We start from the raw sequence: 26,788 nt of genomic DNA, 5'->3' as shown, positions 1-26,788 counted from the left end.
AACTGAGCTAATCTCAATGACTCAATCTGCCCATGTCTCAGTGGAAAAATACAGCAGGGAAGTGGTATACCTTGGACCTTTGTCAGAGCCAAACACTTTTTCAAGTGGGACGGCATGGTGTGCAGACCAATCCGGCAATAATTAGGTCATAGAGGAGCCAGAGGAAACCATAGCCACTTTGTTTCTCACTCTGGCTCTGCTCATGACATGTTGTTTGCGTAGAGATCCTGCGGTGCAACCAGCTGAGAGGAATACTGATCAGTTTGCTGTTGTTGTGAGCAACTCTTGGGGGAGGGGGCTTTGTGATGGAGGGGTAAGTACTTCAATGAGTTTTTGTTTTTTACTGGGCTGCTATAATGCATCGCTTTAATTCTGAAACGTGCTCCAGTGAGTGCAGCTTTCTGATAAACACTGCCTGGTGAAAACTTTCCATTCCTGATAATCCTGCAAGCTTAAGTTCAACAAATAAATAAACAGAGCTTATGAGCAGTTCCAAACAATCAGCTGAGTAGTTTTGTCTCTGTACATAATCCAGAACTACAAAGGTTTGACAGTTCTTGTCCTATAATTGTAGAGGAGGTGATATTACATTTCAGGTCAGACTTCACTGTATTTGTTTTTCATCTGCGACTGTTTGTGAATATGTCAAGAGAATTCCTTAAAGGAAACAGCCTTGACATGCCCGGTCAGGATAACAACCTGGCAAAGAAGACTCAGCTGCTGGATCGAGGCCAGTGGGCGAGCAAGTTGGAATTTCTTCTGGCTGTGGCAGGAACACTGGTGGGGCTGGGAAACCTCTGGAGGTTCCCCTATCTGTGCTACAAAAATGGGGGAGGTAAGCAGGATACTCAGGCTGAAAAAAACTTTGCTTATATACTTCTGCATAAAGTCATTCAGCTTCACTTCCAGTGTAATGTCAACAAATGTGGAAAAAGAGCTGTGACTCATAAATAGATTTATGTGATAAGGAAGTTGCTCAGGCATTGCACAAAGCTTCTGTTTGTTATTAAAAAAAATCTCTTTGTGTAACTAAATGCAACTCAGAGGACTAAGGGTAGCATTGTTTTGCCATTGAAGTTAGCCATTTACATAAAAAAGTTAGACTTGTTATGTAAGTCAAACTACGCCTCCATATACTCTGCAGTCACATTACACCCGTGTTTGATCTTTTTAAGATCACAGATGTGGAGGACCCATGTGGGCTATTACTTTGTCCAGGTTTTGCCTTTGCAGGGAAACATCTGGACAAAATAATATCCAGGAACAAAAGTGTAATTAACTGTGCTCACAGCCTTTTTGACTTCAGATTAAACCCCTGGTCCTTCAAGATGTTGATGACACCAACAGAAGTGATCATGTGGCTCTTGAGCAGATGTACAGTGGGAACAGTGTTTTGATATTTCTGTCGTGTTTCTCTCAGGGGCTTTTCTGGTTCCTTATGTCTTGTTTCTGCTCGCTTGTGGTATCCCGATGTTCCTCCTGGAGACAGCCATGGGACAATTCACATCTCAAGGATGTATCACCTGCTGGAGGCACTTCTGCCCGTTGTTTGAAGGTCAGTGTGTTAAACACAACTACATCACGAACTAACTGTACTACATACAATGTGCAATTGATCCTTTGAGACCTGAGCAAATTGGCTTGATTTATTTCAAAAACATGGGGGGATGGCAACAAGCAACTTAACAAGACATGGCCTAAAATTAGGTAAAGCTTTTAGCTCCTTACAGAGCTGGGGGCCACAACAGCAAAGACTCTGTCTCCTTTATGTCAGTCTTGTTTTAGGGATGACAAGGAGTGATTTGTCAGCGGATGTCAGTGACCGTTACGGAATATATGGCTGTAAAATGTCAGAGAGGTAGGAAGGAGCCAGTCCATTCAGAGCTTCATATGCAAACAAACTGTATTCTAAGGTGTATGGGGAGCCAGTGGAAAGACGTGTGTATAGGTGTAATGACACAGACAAGGTTACAGTGACCTTCAGCTTTGACCTCCGACAACAAAAATGTAATCAGTTTATCGTTGAGTGGATGTTTGTGCTAGAATTAAAGAAGTTCCTTCCAAGGAAATTGTGTTTATGAGAACTGAACAGATGTTAGGACCAAAAAAAAAAGTGCCTCCAGCCACAGCTATCGCTGGCATGGAGGCATTAAAGCAGCAAAATACAGTAGTGGATACATATCCATCCAGTATTTCATCTAGTTTCTGTGAAGGTATTTTTTAGTTTTAGTTAGCTTATTCTTTAGGTACAATTTTATCTATATTTTGTGTCTGGGACATGCATAGGTCTTATTTTTATGCAAACAATTTGTTTATCAGCAGGAAAGTAGCGTGAATGTGAAACATAAAAGCAGTGTGCTGTTTTAATTACATTCAAGGTAAAAAGTTTTGGTATATGGCTGCAGCACTGTGATGCAGTGGCTAGAACTGTTGACTCACAGCAAGGCGGTTACTCGTTCGAAGCTGATGGCTGCGGCACTTCTGTTTGGAGTTTGCACGTTCCTGGTGCTCTCTGACAGTACTTATGGGGGAAAAAAAGGAAGCCATCTGCAGGCTCGTATCTCTCAGTACATAGACATGCAAGTCAAGTTAACTGGTGACTGTAAATTGGCGGTAGGTGTAAATGTGAGCGTGAATGGTTGTCTGTCAGCCTGTGATAGTCTGGCGACCTGTCCAAGGTCTACTCCAACTCTTGCCCAATGTCAGCAGGGATAGGCTTCAGCCCCTCAAGAACTAAGAATAGAATACGCAGTTATAGATAATGAATAACTTAAGTTTTATGTTTAATTTTATTTATATTTTGCTTTCTGGAGAAGCACTGTGAATACAGGCCAGACTTATTTTGATTCAAAGGTTTGTATGTTACGAGGAATGTAGCACAACATGGAAATGAAAGCGGTGCTCTGTTTATCATAATGTGAATTTAAATTTACCCCTAAAATACATATTTAATTGTGATGAATAATCCTGATCTCAGTATCGGTAAAGCATTTTGACCATGATTGTGCAGCTCTACCTCTTCCTGTGCAGTGATGTGGTTTTCACTTGTAGTGTAGTAGGAAGAAAATAGTTCCTACATTAAAATGCTCACAACAAGGTCTGTGGATTATCTTGAGTGACCGGGTCATGATTTTTGGAAAGAGAAATTGCCGCTTTGAGCGCCACAAGCCAAGTGCAGTCTAGTTCCATTATATTGTAGAGAAGGCAGACATCTCTACGGCCGACGCTACAGGGAAGATTTTGGGGTGAACTGTTCTTTTAAGCTGATTTTAATGAAAAAACACAGCTCTATCCCTTAAACTCTAGAATATAATGAACATGCAACCCAAGGTTTTAATAGGTGTAATTTGAGGATCATGCTTATGTATAAGCTCAGTGTATGCATAGCTCAATACAACATACTGGAAGAATATAAAGTGTTCAGTTTTAAATTATAGGAAACAAGAAAAAACACCAGGTGCTCACGGTTGTAAAGTTAGAAACTCCAGGTGAATGTGAAAGTCAGACTGCTCAAATATAGAAAAAGCAAAGCCACTGGGCTGACCTTAGGCACACTAGCTTTGTTTCAAGGATGTGCAGCTAAAATTGTTATATATTTTTTGCACTAATAAAAGCTTGTTAATTATACATCCTTGGCTCAATACCAGTGTGTCTGAAGTAAGTCCAGTACTTATTTCTTACAGGAAAAAGGGAAGCCACCCTTTTTCCTGTAACATGTCAGTACATACATAAAGTTCCAGTTTTAACATTTTTTCCTATGCTTTTCTTCCTCTTGTTTTAAAATAGAATCAGCACAGAACTGAATCACCTATTGATGCAGATATTTCTCACCATGCTGACACTGACAAGTCAACTGCACCTGATTTATCTACCACTGTACTCATTTTATTATTTAATTATGCTGTTGTGCTTTTAAGGAAACATTATACATATCTAACTGGTAAATTTCTATTAAAAAATATAACAACATCAAACTTTAGTCCTCAAAGTTTATCATTTAGCCAGGGATGAATTGGTGGGCTAACTTAAGGACAATTAAACTCATTGTGAATAAGATGCTCAAACAGCACAATTGTCCATTGTACAGAGCCCAGTGTAATCAGCTGTAATGATCAGCACCTGTGTGGGTTAAAATGTTTTCATTACCTGAGAAAAATGTGCACACTGGGTGTGTCAGTTGCTGCACCCATCACGAGGTTACATACCAAATGTGAAATCTTCATTCCCATCTAATCTGTGTCCGTCTCCACCCCCATTAAAACACATGCGACACGACACGTCTACCTGGAGGAAAAGTGCAGCACTCTGGTACTGGACTGGTGATGTCCTCGCCACTCCTTTGGCAAGGCTACTATTATGATCATAGACTGTATAAAAACATGGACAATACCCCCCCACTTATCCTTGCTATGCGTAAGTAAAGCTAAAATATCCCGGATATGGCTGCTGCCATCTTGCGCTGGTGATGTCATTTGGAGCCGAAGTCTGCATAGTGTCAGTGGGGGAGTTCCCGCCAAAACCCCCGTCCAACCAGTCGCGATCGAACAGCGCCATTAAATGTAAGTGAGAAATAGAGCGTTTTTTTTCCTTCATGCTCTGCTGAGCAGCTCTCATAGGAATGACTGGGGCCCTGCCTCCATGCTGCATCCAGGTCTGTTAATACATCCATGGTGGCGTCACATTAGCTTACTAGCTAATGCTAATGCAAAAATATTGTTGTCATAGAAACAAAATCCATGCCAAGTGTGTTATCCCCATCTCTGCTGAAGAAAAACACTAGGTGGACACAAGCCCTAACACTGTCTAAAGTGTAAAATCAGGTGGGTTCTGGTTTAGGTTTTACTTCTGTTCCAGTTGCTAATTTAGAGATGAAAATTGTAAAAGTGGGCCTACCTGGGTTTTCCTTTTTTGTACGAATGAAAACACAAAATGATGCACTGTATATTTTTGTCATAAAGTTATTTAACAAATTGACAACAGCTTTGGATAGAGGGAACACTGACCGCTCTGTCTTCTTTCTCAGGATTGATGGTTACATGAGCAGTTGGTATCAATCAAAATGACAGAATTCTTTAGATTTAGTGTTGCAATGTGTATAATGTGTGGACCTATAGGGTGCAAATACAAAAGGAGTACTACTGCTCACAATCAGTGCATTTATCAAAGGGTGAGGCTGGAACCAATCCTATATTTTCTCATGTCAACAAATCACACGAAAAGGTGGAAACCACCCGTTCACATTTGGTGCCTTTGGCAAGCCTCACACCCCCACCCCACCCACGCCACCATACCCGCACCCACAAAAAATGTAAAGAAACAACCCAGCTAACAATAAAAAATAAGATAAGATTACTTGCTTTTTTCTCTACTACTAGTAATGTGTTCATATTCAGATAAATCAAGAAATAATCTAGATACAAATTGCCAAAAATAAAAAATAATAAAAATAAAAATGAACTGTATCAGAAGACAATATGTGATACTGTAAAACGATATTGAAAAGTACAAATTCACTTTCTACTTGAATGCAACAGTTTTAAAATTCTGGGCTGATACTGATAATAATTTTTAAAATTACAACTTGGCTAATAGCCAGTTCCATTGTTTTTATATTGTTGTTTATGTTGTTGTTTCGATATTTATTCTTCTTCTGTCTGTTTTATTTGTGGAAATTTTTTTTCTACATATATTATTTTCTATTTATCAATATGTATTTTATATTGCTCTGAACACATCAACAAATTTCACCTACAAACAGCAGTATTTTTTAAGTTTCTTTGCCAGAAACTACATTTTAAAGATTACATTTTAACACATCATGAGAACGTTATGATTATTCTGAGTCAAATACTCATTTTTACTGAATAGAGCTAATACATTCACGAGCTCTCCTCCTGCCAATTTCAACATGGATTTGTTGTTTTGTCTTCTCTTTTTTTCACCTCTCTGTGGTGTAGTTGATGAGGCTGGTGTAGCTGATAGCTTAGTAACGTTATATTGTTAACGGTCTGAAAAAGGACCTCTGGTTCGGGCATTGTTTAGATTGTGATGACTCAGGGGCTGATCACACCTAGACGCACTGCTCCAGGTTGAAACTCTCAAAATACTTAATAATTTTACTGTTTTTTTAGAACAAAGCAACTTGTTTACATTTCTGTAGAACTAAAGTCATAACAGCATGCATGTACACCTGTAAAGTATCCGTCTTAAGATGCTATTTGGTCACAAAATATTCTGTTAACATGATATTTGGGTGATTTTATATTGACATATTTTGCATCCTGCTTCTAGCATAATTTGTCCTGTTGTTGTAATTTTATCTAAACGCTTCTATTGTTTCGTCTTGCGTGTGTTCAGTAGGGTTGTTTGGCTTTCTGTTGTTATATTGCCTTCCATATATCCCATTTCAGCTCTTGCTTTGTTTGTTAAAGCACTTTGTATTATTACAAATGATTAGACATTATCAATTATTACTTTATTATTACAATACAAAAAAACATAAGAATACAGATATTTTATGTTCTGTGTCACCTTGTCTGTCTCCACAGGGATTGGTTACGCCACCCAGGTTGTGATTGCATATGCTGCCGTGTCATACATCGTCATCCAGGCATGGGCCTTCTTCTACCTCTTCTCATCCTTCAGCGCTGAGGTCCCATGGGCCAGCTGCAGGAACACCTGGAACACAGGTAGACACAATGCAGACATTAACTATGTGTATGACAGACGTCATACGTCATAGGTGTGTTTATGTTTTTTTTAACCTCATATCTTCATAAATGGAGCGGTTTACTTGAAATTTCGTTGTATTTACTTAATTTTGTAAAGATATTGCAACTTAAAAATGATAAGTGAATTACCTTGTTTTTTTATAAGTGTTAGCAACTTTAGTAAACCAGGTTAGTCTGACTTAACTTGATCATGACAAAGAGGTTTTTGCCAGTGATGAAGTTAGGAGATCTGAGGACTCTGATTTGTTAACATGTTTAAGAAAATACAAATACGACTGACTCTGCATCCGACAGAATAGCAATATATAGCACAGTAAAACAACTTCACAAAATGAAGTAAATATAACAACATTTTAAGTAATCTTAACAATTATATATAAAGTAAGTTTAAATTACGATTATTGTCATATTTATTTAAATTTTTAAAACCAATCTGTTTCCTAGATTTTTTAAAAGTAAAATCTACTTGTCAGATTTTACAGTGTAGGAACAAGAAGCACAAATATGTAAACCTGCCACAATGGAGATCCTCTACAAGATTATTTTATAGTCCATGAGCATATAGACCTGTATCTGTCTTTTTGTTTGACTTTAATATTTATCTACACTTTGATAGATTAAACAACTACAAACGCCAGAATGTATATTGAAATTGCACCTTTATGCAAATTACGGACATGTTACATTTGTACATCATGCTGTGGTTAACATGTGGGTTATGGTTAGGAAAATATCATGGTTTGGCTTAAAATACCAACTTTTGGTGGAAAAAAAAGTACCTGGAAATGCAGTTATGGCTCGGTAAACAACATCCATTGTTGTTGTCTGTTGGATTCAAACAGTGGACTGCAGCTTGGCAGGCATCTCTTCTAGGTCATGTTAATGTGATAAGTATGAAAAGTACAATTGTAACTTATCTGTGGTTTTCCTAAATGTACAATGACAACATTTTCTTCTGGTGACTGTGGATTAAAACATCTCCTCCTGTTTTTTTTTTTTCTCAGAGTCTTGTGTTGAATTTGATAAAACAAATGCGTCATTAAATTGGACAGCAAATGCAACAACGCCTGCAACAGAATTCTGGGAGTAAGTGGAATTCACACCTGTCACACCAGGTTTTGTCACATTTTCTAGGGCTCTCAAGGTGCATGCACCCTGTTGTGTCTGTGTGTCTTTGTGTTTGTTTGCCGTTCCTCTTTCTGTAAAAAGGACATCCTGCTTATCGCAATCTTTGCATATGGTGAGCTATATTTCCATATCGCATGCAGATGGTTCCCAACTGGTTGAGCTAGTTTTACTTGACAGTTGTAAACAGTACCAAGGTTTTAGACACAATGCAATAAAACATATTGCAAGAATAAAGTTACTTTAGTTAAAAAAAATCGCCATGTCCCTGCATGTTTTTGCAATTTTCTTTTCCTTTGAAATTTTGGATAATTTAAAAAAAAAAAAAAACTTTAATTATTCTTTGTTTTTTTTTTTTTTTTTTTTAGCATTTTTTTTTTTAGCATTTTTTTTGTAGCATTTTTTGGCAATTTTGTTTTTCTCTAAAATTTTTGGAAACTTTATGTTGGCTTTACCTGTTTGCATATTTGAAGTAATCCTTCTAGTGCTGTCATCGTTCAAGATGTCAGCACACTGTTTGGAACTGTAACTCTTGAGTTTTAAGTTTTGTCCATTTTTCAGTCCAAACTGAAAAATCTTAACAGCTACTTGATATATGTGGGCAAACAAACAGTAATGGTGAGCAGACAATAAATCCTGATGGCAACAAGAAGAAATGTATTTCCAATTACTGAACTGATTTCAATGAAATTTGGTATTGACTTGACTAAGGCCCCCCTCAGGATGAAGTCGAACAGCTTTGGTGATTCCCTGACTTTTCTTCTACTGCCACCAACAGGTCAAATTGTTTTTTGTCTAATACAACACTCAGGCAACTTAGGGGCTTTATAAAAAAGTAGCCACCAGGTGCTAGACAACCAGCAGCAAGAATCCAAGAGAGCATGCATCCAAGACAGTGCTAAAGAAATGCAAATATAGCAAGATGAACCACTAAATGAGAGTAAATCTGAGGTTGGGTTTTATGTTAACACCAGAGCTTTTTTGCAAACAGTCACCAACAATCCTGCAAAGTATACCTTTAGCATGCTCATGTTTGTTTGCATTTAGCTCAAAGTACAGCATCACAGAGCATTGCTTCAGTCTTGTTTAATGTGCCAAGAACAAACTTTTTTTTCACTGAGGCATCTTTTTCTCAGTCAAGACTGGCCCAAATGTATGGTTGAGCCTATTTCAATGAATTATTGTTTCTTTCATTTTAATTTTTTAACCTCTTCTTATTCATATTTCCAAACTACACTGAAATGACTGGGATGCATCAGATGTAGCTTGTCACCAGACTTGTAATTCTGCAAATACATTTGGCAGAAGGGACATAAAAAGGGTGTGAAAATGTTTTCATGTTGCTTTTGATGAGTCATGGTCAACCTTTCTAAAAAAGATAACATGCAGAACCTTCAGTTGCTTTGGATGTAGTTCAGGAGATAAAAAAAAACAACATTTTGACTCACTGTAGAACACATTTTATTTTTTTTTTTAAGTTTACTTTTTCTGGTAAATGTTAAGGAATACACCACAGGGACAGCCTTTTGGGTCCCTGCAGGAGTATTTCCTCTCCTCAAACCATTAAGCAAATGATTCATTTATTTGGATTTACGAGGGCTGATATGTGTGTATAACTAATGTTAAAGGGATAATTGTGGATTTTTGAAGTGGGGCTGAATTAGATACTCCTGACTCCTAGTCAGTGTATTATATACAGTAGCTGGCAGTTGGCAGTCTTCCACTTTGCAGAGACAGATGATGCATGCACCCTAGAGGGGCTGATATCAAAATGTATTTTAGCTATTGAAAAGAGAGCATACCTAAAAAAATTGCTATCATTCTAAGATGATGCAATATTTAGGGCCATTTCACCACTTTATCTTGTAGTCACACAGGTTTTTCCTTTGGCAATACATTTCTCAGCCGCTGCAGGTCGGCTGTTTGGATCAGAAAGTGCTGTTAGTAGCTGTTATGTGCTCTGACTGACGTAAAACTTCATGTTGAAATCATTCACAATACAGCATCCACTTAGACTGATATTGTATTTTTTAGCTAGGGATTCTTTTATGTGGTTAAAACCTGCTTTGATATCAACCCCTCTGTACAGCATAGTAATGCTGAGCTGTGAACTGTGCGCCTCGTCTGTTTCTGTGAACTGGGAGCTCATCAACCGTCAGCTACTGTATGTAACACACAGACTAAACACAAGAATCCACAACTATCCATTTAATTTGCACAATTGGTGCTTACTTATAAAGTTGCAATACTGTACTCAAATATAGCATGAAATATCTGTTATGCAAACTTAAAATCTATATCTGCAATACCAAAAACATTTGTCTATTTTCAACATGAATGTGGTGCAATGTAGAAATAACATCATATGATCAGTCACATTGGAAGTTATTCACTATAATAATAATCTTTGTCATTTAATGAATATTATTAGTTGCCTTGAATGCAGTTCCCTTTTTTTTCTCCCAAACTGTTCTGTTCTTACCGCCCTTGCATTTGGTAATATTATGTTTGTTTCTAGGAGAAGAGTGCTGGGTATATCTCAGGGGATTGAGGAGATTGGTAGCCTGAGGTGGGAGTTGGCCTTGTGTCTCTTACTGGCGTGGATCCTGTGCTACTTCTGTGTTTGGAAAGGAGTGAGATCCACTGGAAAGGTACAAGCCTTTGTGTGTGTGTGTGTGTGTGTGTGTGTGTTCCTTTTATCATTGCATCTGAAGGAGGAAGTCTATATAAAAACTGAGATTACATTCCTGAGATTAAAGTCCGCAGTGTTTTGCTGATGGCTGGGGAGAGTCTAACTAAATGTTTCATTGTTCATCACTGGAGGAAGAGATGAAATCCAGCCTGTACTTCCTCTTTGCTTCCACCTTCATCGCTGTCATGTCAAATGATGACACCCGCACACTGGAAGAACAGATTTTGCAGCTTTCTCAGTCAATATAGCGCACACTGAGGGATTCATTGCTTCAGTCATTTACAATTAAACATTTAGCCGAGTCAGAAGTCGGGTTGGGGGACATTAAAAAATAAAAAATAAGAAAATATTAACACAGCTGCCAATGACATGTCACCAGAGCAGGAGACATCTGGTGCAGGCTGTTCTAATGCACTGTTCTTACGTTTTCCAACAAAAAGTAATGTACCAGGTGTTGTACATATCCAACATAATGATGAGCCAGCAATTTGTGCATAAACTACAGATTTTGGATGGTTGTGATCACATGACCAATCTGCTAACAGAAGTTAGGAGGTAGGTTGAGTCAGGGAATGGTTGGATGGAAACACTTGACTTTTATTAATTAAACAACTACAGCTTTAAGTAATCTTGTTAATGTCCTCACTTTCACTTTGGGCGATGAGCAAAAAATGTACATAGGAAAAGCCTTAAAATGGCTAATGCAAATTTGCTCTATATTGTCTTTATTATCCATAATCTCCCAACAAGGACTTCCAGCACCAAACATCACATACAGGTTACAAATTAAAGAAAAAAAACTCCAGAAATGGCAGACTGTACAGACTTAATGACATGGTTTATATGTCAGTACACATGGAGCCACATGAAGGTTTTTTCACAATGTCCTCTTGCTATTTACTTTTTTGTGTCAACAGGTAGTTTACTTTACAGCCACTTTCCCCTATGTAATGATGGTGGTTTTGTTGGCTCGTGGACTCTCATTACCGGGAGCTATGGATGGCGTAGCGTACTACCTGTATCCTGACCCGACAAGGTTGGTGGACCCTCAAGTAAGTAATAAAGTCAAATATTCAACATAAGACAAGCTGCCGGCTCAATCGCCTCCGACCGGAAGTCCAAATGTTGTGAAATACATGAATTTCACAATATATACTTCCACTCTTACAGAAGTTTAAGTGATGAAAGTTTGCTAATATTATATTTTGGCATGTGGTTAGGTCTGGATGGATGCAGGAGCACAAGTTCTTTTCTCTTTTGGGATTTGTCAGGGGAGTTTGACAGCTCTGGGCAGTTACAATCAGTATAACAATGATTGTTACAAGTAAGTGCTCTCTGCTTGTCTTGTCTTTTTTCTTAACACATCACAAAAATGTGCAGCAATTTTTTTTTCACATTACCTCAAACATACTAATATTTGTTGATAATGGCTGCAACTAACCTCAGGTTTTTTTTCCTAAAAAGAAAAAAAGGTCAGAAATCATGGAATATGAGTAATATAAGAATACATTTTCCAAGGAAACTTTTTTGCAGTTCCTTGATTTGTCCAACTAATGATCCAAAAATCCAAATATTTTCATTTTACTTTCCTTTTGACAAAAATGAGCAACAAATCCTAGCTGGAACCAGACAATACAATACACAGTCACAGAGTGTTCTCATCGACTGTTCGTTCTTATACCTACAAAAAGTAGTGCACCAGCATTTGTGTATAACCCAAGCAGTCATGAGCCAGTAATTTGTATATGACTCACATGATTGAGAAGGCTGCGAGCACATGACCAGTTTAAAAAGAGGAGTATAAATAGTAAGAAAGTCCTTTAAGGACACAGGTTGGAGTGTTCGATGGGTCAAACAAACAAAGGACTTTCCTCCAGGGGAGTGTTTGTGTCCCATGTGAAACAAAAACGATCCACCTAATGTTACTGTTTTACATCCTTTATCATCTATATTTATAGATAAATGTCAATATATCATTTTTTAAATAACAATACAAAGATTATTTATAATTTTCTTTTAATTCTTACCATTATTTATGTAAGGTTGAATGTTTTCTTATTATTGTGACATTTTTTACACAATTCTATATATTTTTTTTAAAAACAGAAAACAAAATGAGCAAAGATTCACTCACGACATACATACTTGATTTTATTTGTTTCCACAGGGACACATTTGTTCTGTGTTTGGTGAATGGTGGATCAAGCTTTGTGGCAGGGTTTGCTATCTTTTCTGTTTTGGGCTTTATGTCCTACGAACAAGGACTGCCAATATCTGAAGTAGCTGCTTCTGGTAAGACCACCACTACACCACTTTTGTTACAGCACGTACATTTAATAATCATCTCTTTATTTACATAAAGAGTTCCCATTGGTTGCACCACTTGAAAATAGCATGACAACAGCATTAGTTTTGCCTGTGGCCGGTGCTCATAGGTTGTTTTTTATTTAAACCAAGAAACCACTGTTTCATGTCACAAGACAAATCTGTCAACTTGAAAACACTAAACTGAGCAGACCCAGGTAAAGTTTCTTAGATATTGCTTTTATGAGAATGACACAAAGTGACCTTGACCTTTGACCCCCAACATGTAATCACTTAATAATTAAGACCTAGTGGAGATATCGTGTTCACAATGATGGGACAGATGGATGGACGGACAAGCCAAAAACGTAATGCCTCCAGCCTTGCAGGCGCAAAAGCATGAAAAATCTGCAGGAAATAAATAATACAGTTACATCAAAATGGTCCACAGTCGTCTGCAACAATTAGATCTGTACTTCAAAGAATTTGGGGTATTTTAAAGGCAAAAAGAGATCATTTGTGGTAACTGAATACATAACACGTGAATTTTATCTTTTATCATATGACACAGGGCCCGGCTTGGCATTTATTGCCTATCCACGTGCAGTAGCCATGATGCCTTTTCCTCAGTTATGGGCTATATGTTTCTTCATCATGGTCATCTTATTGGGTGCAGACACACAGGTGAGATAAAAACACATTTGAATCAGACAGTTCAGACAAATCCTCAGTTCAGATTTTATTATTTAACCCTTTAAAACCTGGATCAGTATCAGTTGTTTTTTTTTGTGCTGCATTCAGACAACTTTCACAAGATATTTGGCCCTTTGAAGCTTGAGCAAATTGGTTTTTATTAAAGGCAATGACAAGCTGGGCAAGAAATGTCCACAAATTGCAAGAAATTAGTAAAAGGTGACAAGAAAATTAACCTAAAAATAATTTAAAACAGAGTTGGTGGGACTGTTACAAAATTATCTGTTTTATATGTGAAATTACTTCTCAGACTTTGTAAAGGTAATTTTTGTCTTGTGGTTTGTTGTTGTTTTTTATTTGCTAATTTTTTGGCTCGTTAATGAGCTCATTGCTCATTGCCTTCACCCTGTGTTCTTGAAAGTCATCAAACCAAGTTGCTCAAGTTTCAAAGGGTTAACCTTCATTTATAGCAAACAGTAGAATCATTTTCAAAAGTATTTCAGTTCACTCATTGGTCTGTGGCTCTTGCAGTTTGTGAGTCTGGAGTGCCTGATGACCTCCGTGACAGACATGTTTCCCACCGTCTTCCGAAGAGCTTATCGTCGAGAGTTGCTGCTGCTCTGTCTCTGCTCTGTTTGCTTCTTTCTCGGCCTTCTTCTCGTCACTGAGGTGAAAACTCATTTTTATGGTATGCTGCTTACAGTGAATTAAAGATAGTTTGTGCACCATAAAAACAGGCCAATACAATCTTCCATTTACCCTTAGCATGCTGAATTGCTTTGGTCATCTTATTTCAATAAAACAAAATTATTAAGCATGTAAGATTAAAGCAACATTAAGTTAACTGTTGAGTCTCCTTCCCAAGTTGTCAAATGCTGATGTTTTTGGTTGGTGCTTTGATCTGACCATCACCCAAACATGTCGGTATTTGACAACCTGAGAATGAGACTCAACAATCAGCTAAAAGTTGCATTAAGTTGCTTTAAGCCAAATTGTTTTTGTGTTTGATGTGCAGCAATAATCGACCCTCTATCTTCCTGCAGGGAGGATTATATTTCCTTCAACTCTTTGACCATTACGTTTGCAGCGGCAACAATCTCCTCCTTCTGTCAGTGTTTCAGTCGATAGCAATCGGATGGATATATGGTGAGTCTTTGTGGTTATCCTGCATTGATACAGCTTTTGTTTTTGTGGGATAAAAATCCCATCTCAGGCCAGCTGAATTAGATCTTCACCCACACTGGCTTTTCCAATAAAGACAATGCAGTCAATCAGAGTTCAGAGCGAACTGTGAATCTTAAAAGATTACACACAAAAACTTGAGCTGGTCCCAGGAACAGACTCAACTGTTTCAATCTTACATTCACTTTTATTCTGTTCACATTCGCCGCCCGTTGTGGGCCCTCCTGTTGTTCTTCCCTCTGATCGCTGCTCCTCATTTCTGACACCATTATTTCTTGAACATCAGCACACACACAAGGTATCAGCCCGTGCCTGACGCGATCATTTATCATCTTCTGAGAGTCATCTCATCTTCCCTCTGTCAGCAGATTTACACTTTACTACAGCCATACACAAATAGCTCTTCATCTAGGGTTACAAAATAATATATAATAACCATAACTGCCTTGTTATTAGTTATACTTTATACAATTCATTGATACACTAAGTTAAATAATAACATCAGTAAATTTTTCCCACATTTTTATTCCTATCGAAATAATCTTCTGCCATTTTTTCTAAGTTTTTAAAGGATTTATACAATTTGCTCGTGGTTAAAAAATCCTTTTATGAAAAGCAAACAAAAGTCCTTTTTATATCGTGGTATCTATTCCTCGAGGCAAACTGTTAAAAAAGCTGCCATGTAATGGTTAGTTGTGGTTTTGGACTGAAGTAAAGTCAAACAATTGGCCAACTGGTGAAGGACAAAATGTACAGGTTTGTTTATTAGCGGGGAAAAAAACGGATGAGATTTGTCAGCTAATTCCAGCAAATCTGCAACATCTGAGGAAATTAAAAATTAACTCCCACTGTGAGGGACTGGATCAGCAAATGTTTATCAACATAAAAAAATGCTTTTTCAGGCCAGCTTCACTTAAAAAAGCAAACTGGATGTCTGTTACATTAACCTAAGTGTAACATGTAGCTTTTTTTTATATTAATGCATGTTTTACGGATGAATGTTTTTAAATCATGTCGATTTAGCAAGACATGCAACAACTTAAATTTCACCAGATTCATTTATGTTAACACAACCTAATATTAAGAGGTTTGGACAGCAAATTGTCTCTGATTACCACTCCAGAGCAGAAGGTGGCAGTAAATCGCCAATAACACAAGTTTATTAGGTGCTATTCTAAGAAATCCAGTTTGAGTTTCCAAACTTGACACCCACTGGGGGTAAACTAAGTTGACATGTTTTTAAATTGCTGAATGTAAACACTCTTGAAATGTAAACAAAAAAAAAAAGTTATTGCCTGAAGTAACATTAACTACTATTTTAAACTTCAGTTGTCAGCATGGCATATCTGGCTTTTATGCAGTTTGATGTGTGTGCAAATTAAATAAAATATTGAATACCTTGATCCTTATCTGGGCCTAAACAGAATAAAAAGACATGCAACAAGAAAAAAAAGAAGCTGCGCAGCATTCAAATGCTGAGTTATTAGAATTCCAGCATCATGATCGTGGGTTTTATGTGTGAAGGCTGCTATCTTGTGGACTTTGTTTTTAAGGTTTTCTGTTTGTGTTTTCCTTGTTTCATGTTTAGTCTGTTTCCTCTTTTATTTTGTAGGTTGAAGCCTCATGTGTCTTGTCTGATTTTACTTCCTGTCTTTGTGTGTTTTTCTGCCTTTTTAATAGCCCCCCTAATTAGTTTCACCTGTCTCTCACTAATCCTGCAGTCCACTCACATGCTCTCATTTCCCCAATCAGTGCCTTTAACTTAAACCTGCTCAGTACTTTTGTTTTTTGTGGGGTCATCTGGTCTTATTTTTCTTGGTTTCTCTCCATTCTTGTTTTTTTCCTGCTGCTTATTTCGGCCTGATATGCATCTGATCTGCCTGTAAGCCTGCATTTCCTCAGTTAAAGTATCTTGTTTTTGGATAACCTGCCTGCTCTGCTGCATTTCGGGTCCGACATGCCAGTCCTGCTTCAGTCAGCTGTAACTTAATGCTGTGAATGAAGCTTCAAAGCATTTGGTGCAGCCATGTTGAATCTTTAAAAAACTCCATTCTTATTAAATTAAAAGAAATCTGTTGTTGATGTTAAAAGCGACAGAAAAACAGGCTAGATCATTCATGTTATCTTATCCGTGACATATCAGTATCTGTGTTTTTAAATGTTGAGTGTTTTAAGGTCCTTTAGAAACAGTGTCATATTTTGTCCACCAGAGAGCACTGACAACTTTAATATGTTATGCCAGATCATGTTATGAAACTTGAGCAAATTGGTCTTGATTTATTTAACAACATGGGATGAAGGCAATGAGCAACTAAAGAAATGACTCATGTTTGCAGAAAACAAAGCTGATCAAGCTGAGCTGAGCTGAACAACAAAGTGCTTAAATTTTCCCTAGTTTTAAAAAAAAATAATCGAAATTAAATTTCTTAGAATTGTAAATGCAACACATAAAAAAGTGATGTCAATCCAGGTTTCAAAGGGTTAAGCTGCAGCAGGGTGATCGGTTTCTGTTAACTAGAGCTTGTCTGAACAAGATAATGGCAAACAAACCACATTTTAGGTTTGAAAAAATGATAAAATTACTATTGTTTATCAGGTAATTGAACTGATGCTCTGTACAAAGCTTACATTTCTTTGGTGCATATTGACCTTTGTAATGTGGCCTGCACTTGTTTCACCTTCTCTCCTGTGGTACTTAGCAGCAGTTTTAGACCTTTTGTCCACAATTAAATTCCTAAGTTCTCTTTTACACCCAGCTTTCTACCCTGTTGAAGTGTTTTTAAGCTGATGGGAGAGGGCTGGTTGATCTCTTTAGCATTCCTTTTTTTGAGGGTGAATGAAAACAAAAGATTCAGGGGAACTCATTTATTCACTCTGTCAAAACAGGCCCTTTGTGGCGACCCTCTGTCAGCAGTGGTTTAAATGCCGCCTCAGAGAGGTTTTAAAACATTTCTGACGTGGTACAATGGTAGTCATGCCTCCTTAAGTAATGGCAGCACAATCACCCACAATGGTAACTTTCATATTTCACCATTAAATACATTCACGGTCAGCAGAGCCCATAAAGTCACATCACAATTACAATTATTACAACTACTGTTTAAGTTTACTGTGCAAAATGCCGTTTTCAATTATTTGCTTTTGATCAACAGGTGCAGATCGTCTCTATGACAACATTGAAGACATGATAGGGTACCGTCCATGGCCTATAATGAAGTATTGCTGGCTTTACATCACCCCTGTTGTTTGTATGGTGAGTGATGTGGTTTCTTTATTTACCATCAATGGTAAAAAAAAAAATAAATAAATAAAAATGAAATAAGTTTGATATATATAAAGGTAACAAAGTGAATGCTTCTTTTGGTCATTGAAGCGAATTTCAGTGATGTTTTGAGTTAACTTCTTTTTACTGTTCTGAAACTTCACCACAATTGAGATGCAATTGAATGAAGTGAACATTTTAATCATGTGGATTGAATATATTTTTGAAAATTTCATTTTGCAAATGTGCCCCAGATCTGATTTTTTTTCCTCCTCATGACAGATGAATTTTTTTATTTTTATTTTTTCTGAGTAGTGGACACAGAACCTTTTTCCAATCAGATTTGGTCAACACTCAAACAATTACTGGTCATGCAACCACTGTGAGAACATATCCGAATTCATGTGTTTTACATTATGGGTTTTTCTACAACAGATCACTCACCATCGACGTCGCAGCTGCCTGTTAAGGGTTCATTTATAATTCCTTTATGTACGAAAATAGATTTTCAAATGTGTAAACGTCAAATATGTCATTTATTATAGCACAGATAAAGCAAATAAAAAGCACTGAAGAGGGCAGAGTCAAAAGTTTCAGAAAACAACAAATGAGATGATGGTGGAGGAGTTTGTATTAAAGTACCTTTTAATGTAAGCAGCGTTGTAGACAGTGTTGGTCTGTGACCAAGTCATCAAGTGTCTGACAATTTCTTTTGCTTTATGCTTTTCATTTTCTATGAATATTACTTTTTTCTGTCTGTCCGCTGGTTTGTAAGATCCTTTCTTTTTCTTTTTTTACAAAATTTTAAATCAATTATAAAAAAAGCCCATTGCTTCAAGGGCCAAAAAAATCCATGATTTTTCCAAAACTTTCAAAGGTTTTTATTATTTCCATGACTCTCCCAGGCCGTGGGAACCCTTCATATCTACGCAGAAGTTTTAGCCATCTGGCCCCCGATCTGGGGAAGTAATCACAACTGAGCATTAATGTTCACTGGTGTCAGTGTGGAGGTTTAGGTTATTAAGGGGCATAAAAACAAGAGTGTTTTACAGAAAAGTATTGCCTACTGTGAGGTAAAACCGAGAAGAAGGAAGGAAGAGTATCATATGGCGATCTTTGTGTTTATGTTAGATAATGCAGAAACTTTAGACATAGTATATGTTGATATTTAACAGTAGTATGGTCCTTTTTAGTATTATTATTATTATCATTTTTTACATCTCTCCAGTCTGCTGAATTCCTTTATTCTCCTCCTGTTGTTTTATATATAATGTGATGTGTTTTATGTGTCAGACCCCAGGAAGATTAACGGATACTTGGGCATAAGCTAATGATAATATCTAACAAGTAAACCAAACAAGTAGACCAAACAAAACAGGTCCTACAGTAACAGACAGGATGAAGGACAGAGGGAGGGCAGAAGTCTAGTTAGGGCAATTAATGTTATTGGTCAAAAAAATTGGTGTACAGGATGCCAAACATTACTAGTCAAATGTCTGTGGACACCTGAATACAGTTAGTGAATAAGAAACCACTGATGATGAATCCAGACAGCCTCCAACTGTTCTTGGCAGGCTTCCCGTAAAATTTTGGATCGTGGCTGCATGAGTGTTGGTGAGGTCAGGCTCTGATGTTTTCAGTAAGACTTGGCTTGTGTCTCAGTCCTTCCCAGAGGTGATGATAGGATTGAAGTCAGCATCCGGTTTCAAAAAGATGTTTTTAGACTGCCATGTAGTGTTATATCAGGTTTGATTTTGGAGAGAAGTCTAGTGCAAGTTGGAAAGTTTCACTGAAATGAAGTCAGATTTCTTCTAAGCCCAGCATGTTAGCAGCTCTGCCCTCAAACTTAATTCTTCACCAGCAAAATTACTATTTGTAAATAAATCAGTTACTCAACATGTGGTGCCTTGAATCTGTGAGGGAAACTTTGTTGTTCTTGCATACTTCCACAGTGAATGGAGAAATCCAAAAAAGGTGACCATTCTTCATGAATTGTAGTGACCAGGCCTGCATGTAACTAAAGAAAAACTATATCAAAACAAGTTTCAACCGATATTTGTTTTTCGGGGCCAATAATTATTAGTAGTAGTTAATGACAGTGATAACTGGTATTTGAGACCAATATGCATTTAGAATAAAAATGAAAATATTTCTGTTGAAATTTATAATTTCAAATATAACACATTCCAACACAAAACTTTGTTTAAATGCCTTTAGGAAATATTTTTAAAAAATGAAACTTTCAACGCCATATACAGCAAGTTTCCTGCAACTTTTTTTAAAATAATGTTTAGTGTTAAGTGAAAATGTAAAGAAAAAATGAAAGAATAAAAGTCCCCCCTTGTTGATACTTTCTCTGCATGTATTGCAGACTGCATTCCCCCCGATAATCTGACGACACCTGATCAAAACATACATTTCCAAACTCTCACTCACAGAGGCAGTATTATCTACATCTCATTTATCCAGGTGTGTGCTCAGTACCTTTAAAACATGCATTTCCACTAAAACGTTAATAATAAACAATATAAAACACCTCCACCTATGAGTGTGCCTTAGCATGAGCTTGTTTGAGGAATGCTGCTTGTCAATTTGTGAGACTGTTTGTACTAAATTTATTTTAAATCGTAGCATTTTACTGAAAATGCATGAGTTTGGGACATATGAGAATTATCTAATAAACACTGTTGTCTGAGTAGACAGAACTGATTTCACAACACCCCTGATTTCACTGAAACTGTATAAATTTTTTTTTTTTTTTTTTTTCCTGTCAGGGTACCTTCATCTTCTCAGTGGTAAAATACAAGCCTCTCAAGTTCAACAAAAGCTACATCTACCCAACATGGGCTTATGCTTTGGGCTGGTGTCTCGGACTGTTCTGTGTTCTCCTGGTTCCTCTGTGGATCATCTTCAAAGTTACTCAGATGAAAGGGACAGTAACACAGGTATGTACTCACTGAAGGAAGATATTACATATTACAAAAACATGATTGTCTTATGGGCTCTATGGCTGAAAAAAATCAATAGAAAGTTAATCGGCAACCTGTTTCCAGCGCCTTTGTAAATATTTTCTTGTTTTCTTCGTGCTTTATTATTTTATAAACTAAATATATTTAGTATTTGGTTGGACAAAAACATGCAATTTAAATATGTGAAGTAGATTTTAGGAAAATGTAAAGGGACACTTTCACTAGAGTCATTGCTCAGTTTGACAGAGGGGGATTTAGGACGAGGACATGAGTCAGACTTTTTGAAAACCTTAGTTTTCAGTCATTGCACCTGCAGCCAGTTTGTTGGCATGCAGGTTGCAGTATCATTTGGAGAAACATAGCTAGAAAAAAGAAAGCTTTGTAAAATGGCTTTGCTGTAAGTAAATAAGTGCAGGACTGCTGGCGACTGATGTTAGTGAGAGCAAGTGGGAGTCACAAAACTATCACTATGTTTAATTTTCCTTGTCTGACAATATCTAATATTAATTTATGTTGGTGCATAATGAATGTTGTAATACTGTTCCTTAATTTCTAGGTTATTTGGGATTTTTGAATTTGAATACGGATTTGGTCTTCGATTACTATGGCAACAGTCTAAGCTTAGAAGCATTTGGGTCAGTCCTAGTTTGCCATGTCTAAGAGTTTGATCTCACTCTCTCATGATTTACAAGTGTATTTAACACTTCATTGCTTTAATTCTTGTTTATCATAATTACTTGGACTTAATCTAGTAACAAGAAAGAATGGCAGGGAATAAGACTGTGTACAGCCTGTGTACTTTGACGTAAAAGTCCCTTACTGTTGTCATAATTGAACATCCAGTGCGTAGGATCCAAAAGTGTATGTGCACACAAAATCCAGACAATTTAATTAAATTAAGTTTAATTTATTTGAGTGCAAGTCCATGTACATCACCATACAGGTAAAGTAAACAAGCCAGATTATGACCATCGGCTAGTTTCCATCTGTTGTCCCTTGCAGAAGTTCCCTAAAAGAAATTACTAAAAGCACATTTATCCAAATTACATCAAAAGAAAGAACAAACATTTCAACATACATGTTATTGCACATTCCCTAAGTATGCGCAAGAAATTAGCCTGATGATAATAATAATAATAATAAGCTTTATTTGTATAGAACCTTTCATACAAGAAATGCAGCCCAACATGCTTTACGAGAAAGAAATTAAATGCACCACGTGCTTCACATGAAAAACACATAAAAGACAAAAAGACATAACAAAACCTGCATGTGAAAATAAAATACAAATCAGAATAGAATACACAGAATGCATCTTCACATGGATAAAATCCACTTGATAATACTAGTAAAAGTATGATAAAATAAAAAAAAAAATTGTGCACAGAATACATTACATAAAATGGAAAATAGAATACATAAAACCCACTGACATTATGAATAAAATAAGCATAAGAACAGAGTATATAAAATACATAAATCAATGGAAATACAGCATCTTAAAATATGATAAGTGGTTCTTAATGGTGAATCATGGCAACAGTCAAGTGTCAATGCAGTATTTATATGTTCACACCAATCAGACTGATGTTTCACACCTTAAAAACCATAGTGACAGTCAGTGGTTTACCCCACTGTTGGATATCATTTGAAAATGTAAGTTTGAAAGGTGACCACTATTTATTTTTTTCAGGTCCTGTGATGTTAAACTTTAACCTGGATTTTGGGTTGTATTCACTGCAGCAATTTTACACACAAACATTTGAAAACTAAAGACATACTTGGTGATATATGCACAGTTTAAGAAGATAATATTTAAAACTTTTGACACTATGTTCTGCAATAGGATAATGCTAACTGGTGTGTGTATTTCAACAGCTGTGTTGCTCTCTGTGCTCCGGGGAGACAGAGCTGATGAAATACTGAGCAGAATTTGATTTGAGCGGGTTTAAAATTCTTACAATTGAAAGGTGCATATGGAATAGTTATTACTCACCAGCAGATACAAGAAAAAAGTGCTGGACTGAGTGTTTTTGATAAAGTGAATCTATAGGTAGCATGTCATGTGAAATGTTCGTACACATGGGTGAAGTTAGCCTTGGCCTGAGGCATTATGTTTAAGGTTGCCCATTCATCACGATATTTCAAGAACAACTGGAGACAATTTCCAAAATAGAGAGAGAGAGACAGAGACAGACAGAGACGTACGTACAGACAGACACACAGACAGACAGATAGACAGACCGACCAAAAGACAGACATAGAAAGACACACAGACATGGGTCAGATGAGGGTCAGAGTGAGGGTCATGTGTGCTCATTCTCCCATTAAGTTTGTTTTTTATAGATCACAACTTTTGTGTGAAAAGTGGCGTACGCCTCTTTCAAGCCTGCTCTGTGCAAACACAATGGTTATAAATGAGACCCCAGGTTAACATTTAACAGTACTTTAAAAGTTTATTGTCACTGAAGTTCCTCTGTACTTTGCTGGAAAACTAATACATGTAATACTTTTTCTAACACCATGTACGGTCCCTCTAAGCCTCAAAAAATAGTTTTATGGTAAATCTGAGGCAGTGAAGGAAGCAGCTTTGTATTTTTCTTTGTTAATCACAATCATAGTACGGCAACAGCTCACTTTATGTGGCAGAAAATGAAAAGGGATTACTCAAGTACAAAATATTCTGTCCGACAGAGAAGTAATTAAATAATGCAAGAATCACAATACAAGTTTGTTGTGCAAAGAGCACAAGAGCCTATTTACATCACTTACAAAAGCTTTCAACAAGACCCTCCAGCAAGACATGCACGTCAAGGACATGCAGCTGCACATACCATTAATACTTGACTTGACAGTAATGATGTCTATTGGTGAGAAAAGTGAGGATCTTTAAGTGTCTGACTGCTACAGGCTAATTTTTTCCCATATATTTCATTTGACAGCTTAATTCTGTTGTCACCAGCTGTCATGAACATTTATTTGAATTATTGGTAAAACTGCATATTTTCCTAATCAATAGTGTAATAACTGAAAAATACCCGCTCATATTCAGCAAAACAAATATTCTCACATAAGACGAAGAGAAATTGTAAATCTTTTTGAGAAGGTGGAACAAAAGCTGAATCACTGTCAAAGTAGTTATTGACTGATTATTTTTTTGCTGTTAGACTAAGTGATCAATTCATTTCAGATCTATTAAGAAGTGATGCAATGTTGAACCTGACTCAGTTAGGGCTGCAACTATTATTTTCATTTTTGATTACTCTAGACATTATTTTCTTGATTAATCAGTTCATTGTTTTGTCAATAAAATGTTACAGAATAGTGATGCCCTTTGTAATTTCCCAGTTCCCAAAGTGATGTTTTCAAATGATATACTGTATATGATCTGAACAGTCCAAAGATAAACATCAAATTCTTATGCAAGAAGCATGAAACCATAAAAGATTTTTTTTGTTTTTGCTTAAAAAAATACTCAGACTATTATTCCGTTATCAAAACAGTTGGCAGTAAATTTTCTGTCGAGTAACCTTGTTTGAACAACTAGCTGTTGAAACTCTCGATTCAACATTTACCAAAACACTCAGTGCAACACCATCTAGGAACAAACTGCACCAAACAAATACATGTAAGGGCAAATTTCTGGTAGATTACTCAGAACCGCAATATGCTGATGTGGAAAAACAGGCCCAGACAGCCAGAAGCAGGCAAAGCAGAGTGAGATAATCATGTCATTTTGAAATTTGGGGTGTGTTTTGATTTGACTTTGTGTGCTTTTTTTAGAGGCTTTTTCTGCATTGTGTACTTCTACATTTTATACTTTATTACTTTTACTTACTCTTTAGTAACATTTTCAATGCAGGACTATTACTTGTAACGCTGCTTTTGTTTATTTCTTGTGTTTTACTGCACTGCACGTCAATATTTTGTCTAATGTGAATTGTCTAATTGCTTCTGCAGAATCTGAGGCAGCTTTGCCGCCCTGAAATCAAGACACACAGCGCAGCAAAGCAACCCGAGCAGCTCCCTTTGAACCCGGACAGCACTCTTACTCCTACTGCCAACGAATACAAGGCAAGTGGTGGAGCTGAGATGGAGATGCAAGTGTAAGAAACTGAACATTTTTTAAACGTTTGATTTTAAGCTCCAAGTTCTACAAGCTAAGCTTTTAAAGAAATTATGACGAGTAATACATTTTGAAGACTTCTAGCTCTGCTGGGTTATCACGCCAGGTCTGCAACTGCACAATAAGCAGTGGGTGTTATGTCACTGTGCAATATCTCTGCTGTAGACCTACATTGGAATATACAGTATGAACATGTTTTTTAAAGCTATTTTCAGTTATAGAACACCTTTAATGTGCCTGTCACCATTTCCATGTTTTAGTTCGCCAGAGTTTAAAAGTTGCAAATGTTGATTATCACCGCCCATTAACATGCACTGTCACAATCCCACCCCCAATAAATGACACAAAACATATTTAGTGACAGCTCATATTCACACAATTTAGAGCGCCTTTATAAGGAATTATTTTAAGTGGCAAATAAAGCCTTTTTATTCTTTGACATATACATATATACACACACATATATTTGAAATGGTTTGCCCTTTATATTATATTATCTGGCTCTTAAAGCTATCTGTATTTTTGAATGTTTTTCTGTTTTAATTTCATTTTTATTACATTTTATTTTTATTCATCTTTTATTTGAATTAAGTGGGGACCATGATTCTGCTACCAAGAAACAAACAGCTTTTTACTGTTCAGTCTTCATTTTGCTTTGCCGTGTAAAGACGCCAAGCTATCACCTCTCACTAAATGATGTGGTTTATTTACGGGTCTTCATGCTCACATTTTATCATATACGAGGAACGTCTGGTGCTGATTGTACAGATATACTCGGGTGAATGCTGGTAAAGTGGAACAGTTAAGCTCTAGCATGTCTATTATCATTAGCAAGCATGTGATTAAAAAAAAGGCTCTGGGGTTATGAGATGATTTCTGGGGTCATAATTCACCCTCATCAACAACCTTGCACTGAATCGCGGGGAAAAGTAAAATGACATGGTGAATCTGTTGTAGCTACGCCTCTTCTTTAAAAAAAAAGTAAAATGTGGTTTTGCATTAATGTGTGTTTGAGGAAGAGTCAACTATCTTTTTTTTTAAAACTTTGTATAGTGTATTAGAGCTCTTAAGCTGTTTAAAAAAGTAGCCTTTTCTATGAAGGGCTAAGACCAAGATCATAATCAAAAATGACGCAGAAGCTAAATTAGCCTATTGGAAACCGTTTCAGTTTACCAGCATTCACCCCACTTAAACGAATACAACTGATTTAAGAGTGATAATACTGTTTTACCTAAATTCTGATAAGGCACTGAGGTTGCTGATGAATGATTGCTCTGCTCTGCTGATGGTTACTGCCAAGTTTAAATGCATTGAGGGGCAAACTGAGACAATGTCGAGTATTTCCAGGGTAAAACTGCTGACAGGACACCATGAAGTTAACCTGGAAGGAATAGAAACTTTTTTAGGATATGCACCGCGGATGTATGAAGACAACTGGATACAACATTGGAGGCGAAGCCCTTTCATTCATGTGAACATTGCTCAGCGCTTTGCTAACTTGAATGAGGACAAAATGATTCAATCCTGCGGATCTTTCAGACTTTCCAGTCATCCAAATTCTCACAGTTAAAGAGATTATTTCATGACAGTTGTGGCGCTGAAGTAAATGTGTCCATGTAATAACAGACATCTATTTTAGGACAGACGATTAGGACCATGTCAAAGAAAAAAAAAATAGATTTTGGGAATAAAATCATAATATTA

General features: G+C 36.8%; 1 protein-coding gene across 1 annotated transcript; it reads left to right on the top strand.

The window, feature by feature from the left end:
- On the top strand, positions 1–26,788 carry LOC121958889 (sodium- and chloride-dependent GABA transporter 2-like). Its single transcript, XM_042508056.2, has 15 exons — positions 1–313; positions 651–835; positions 1,421–1,555; positions 6,549–6,689; positions 7,736–7,817; positions 10,375–10,507; positions 11,466–11,600; positions 11,769–11,872; positions 12,716–12,840; positions 13,424–13,536; positions 14,077–14,214; positions 14,589–14,691; positions 17,880–17,980; positions 20,764–20,934; positions 24,919–26,788. The coding sequence occupies exons 1-15, from the start codon at positions 306–308 to the stop codon at positions 25,066–25,068; spliced, it is 1,824 nt and encodes a 607-aa protein (XP_042363990.1). The 5' UTR covers positions 1–305; the 3' UTR covers positions 25,069–26,788.

Source organism: Plectropomus leopardus, chromosome 2 (assembly GCF_026936395.1).
Source record: "Plectropomus leopardus strain MGB_pleo_1.0 chromosome 2, ASM2693639v1, whole genome shotgun sequence".
NCBI lineage: Eukaryota > Metazoa > Chordata > Actinopteri > Perciformes > Serranidae > Plectropomus > Plectropomus leopardus.
Note: the sequence above shows the minus strand (reverse complement) of the source record. Positions and strands in the feature narration are given on the sequence as shown.

What these genes read in the sequence shown, in the direction of transcription:
- LOC121958889 (XM_042508056.2), top strand. An exon ending in GAGTGAGATCCACTGGAAAG is followed by an intron (nt 10,508 to 11,465) that starts GTACAAGCCTTT and finishes TTGTGTCAACAG; the next exon opens with GTAGTTTACTTTACAGCCAC. An exon ending in CAAGGTTGGTGGACCCTCAA is followed by an intron (nt 11,601 to 11,768) that starts GTAAGTAATAAA and finishes GCATGTGGTTAG; the next exon opens with GTCTGGATGGATGCAGGAGC.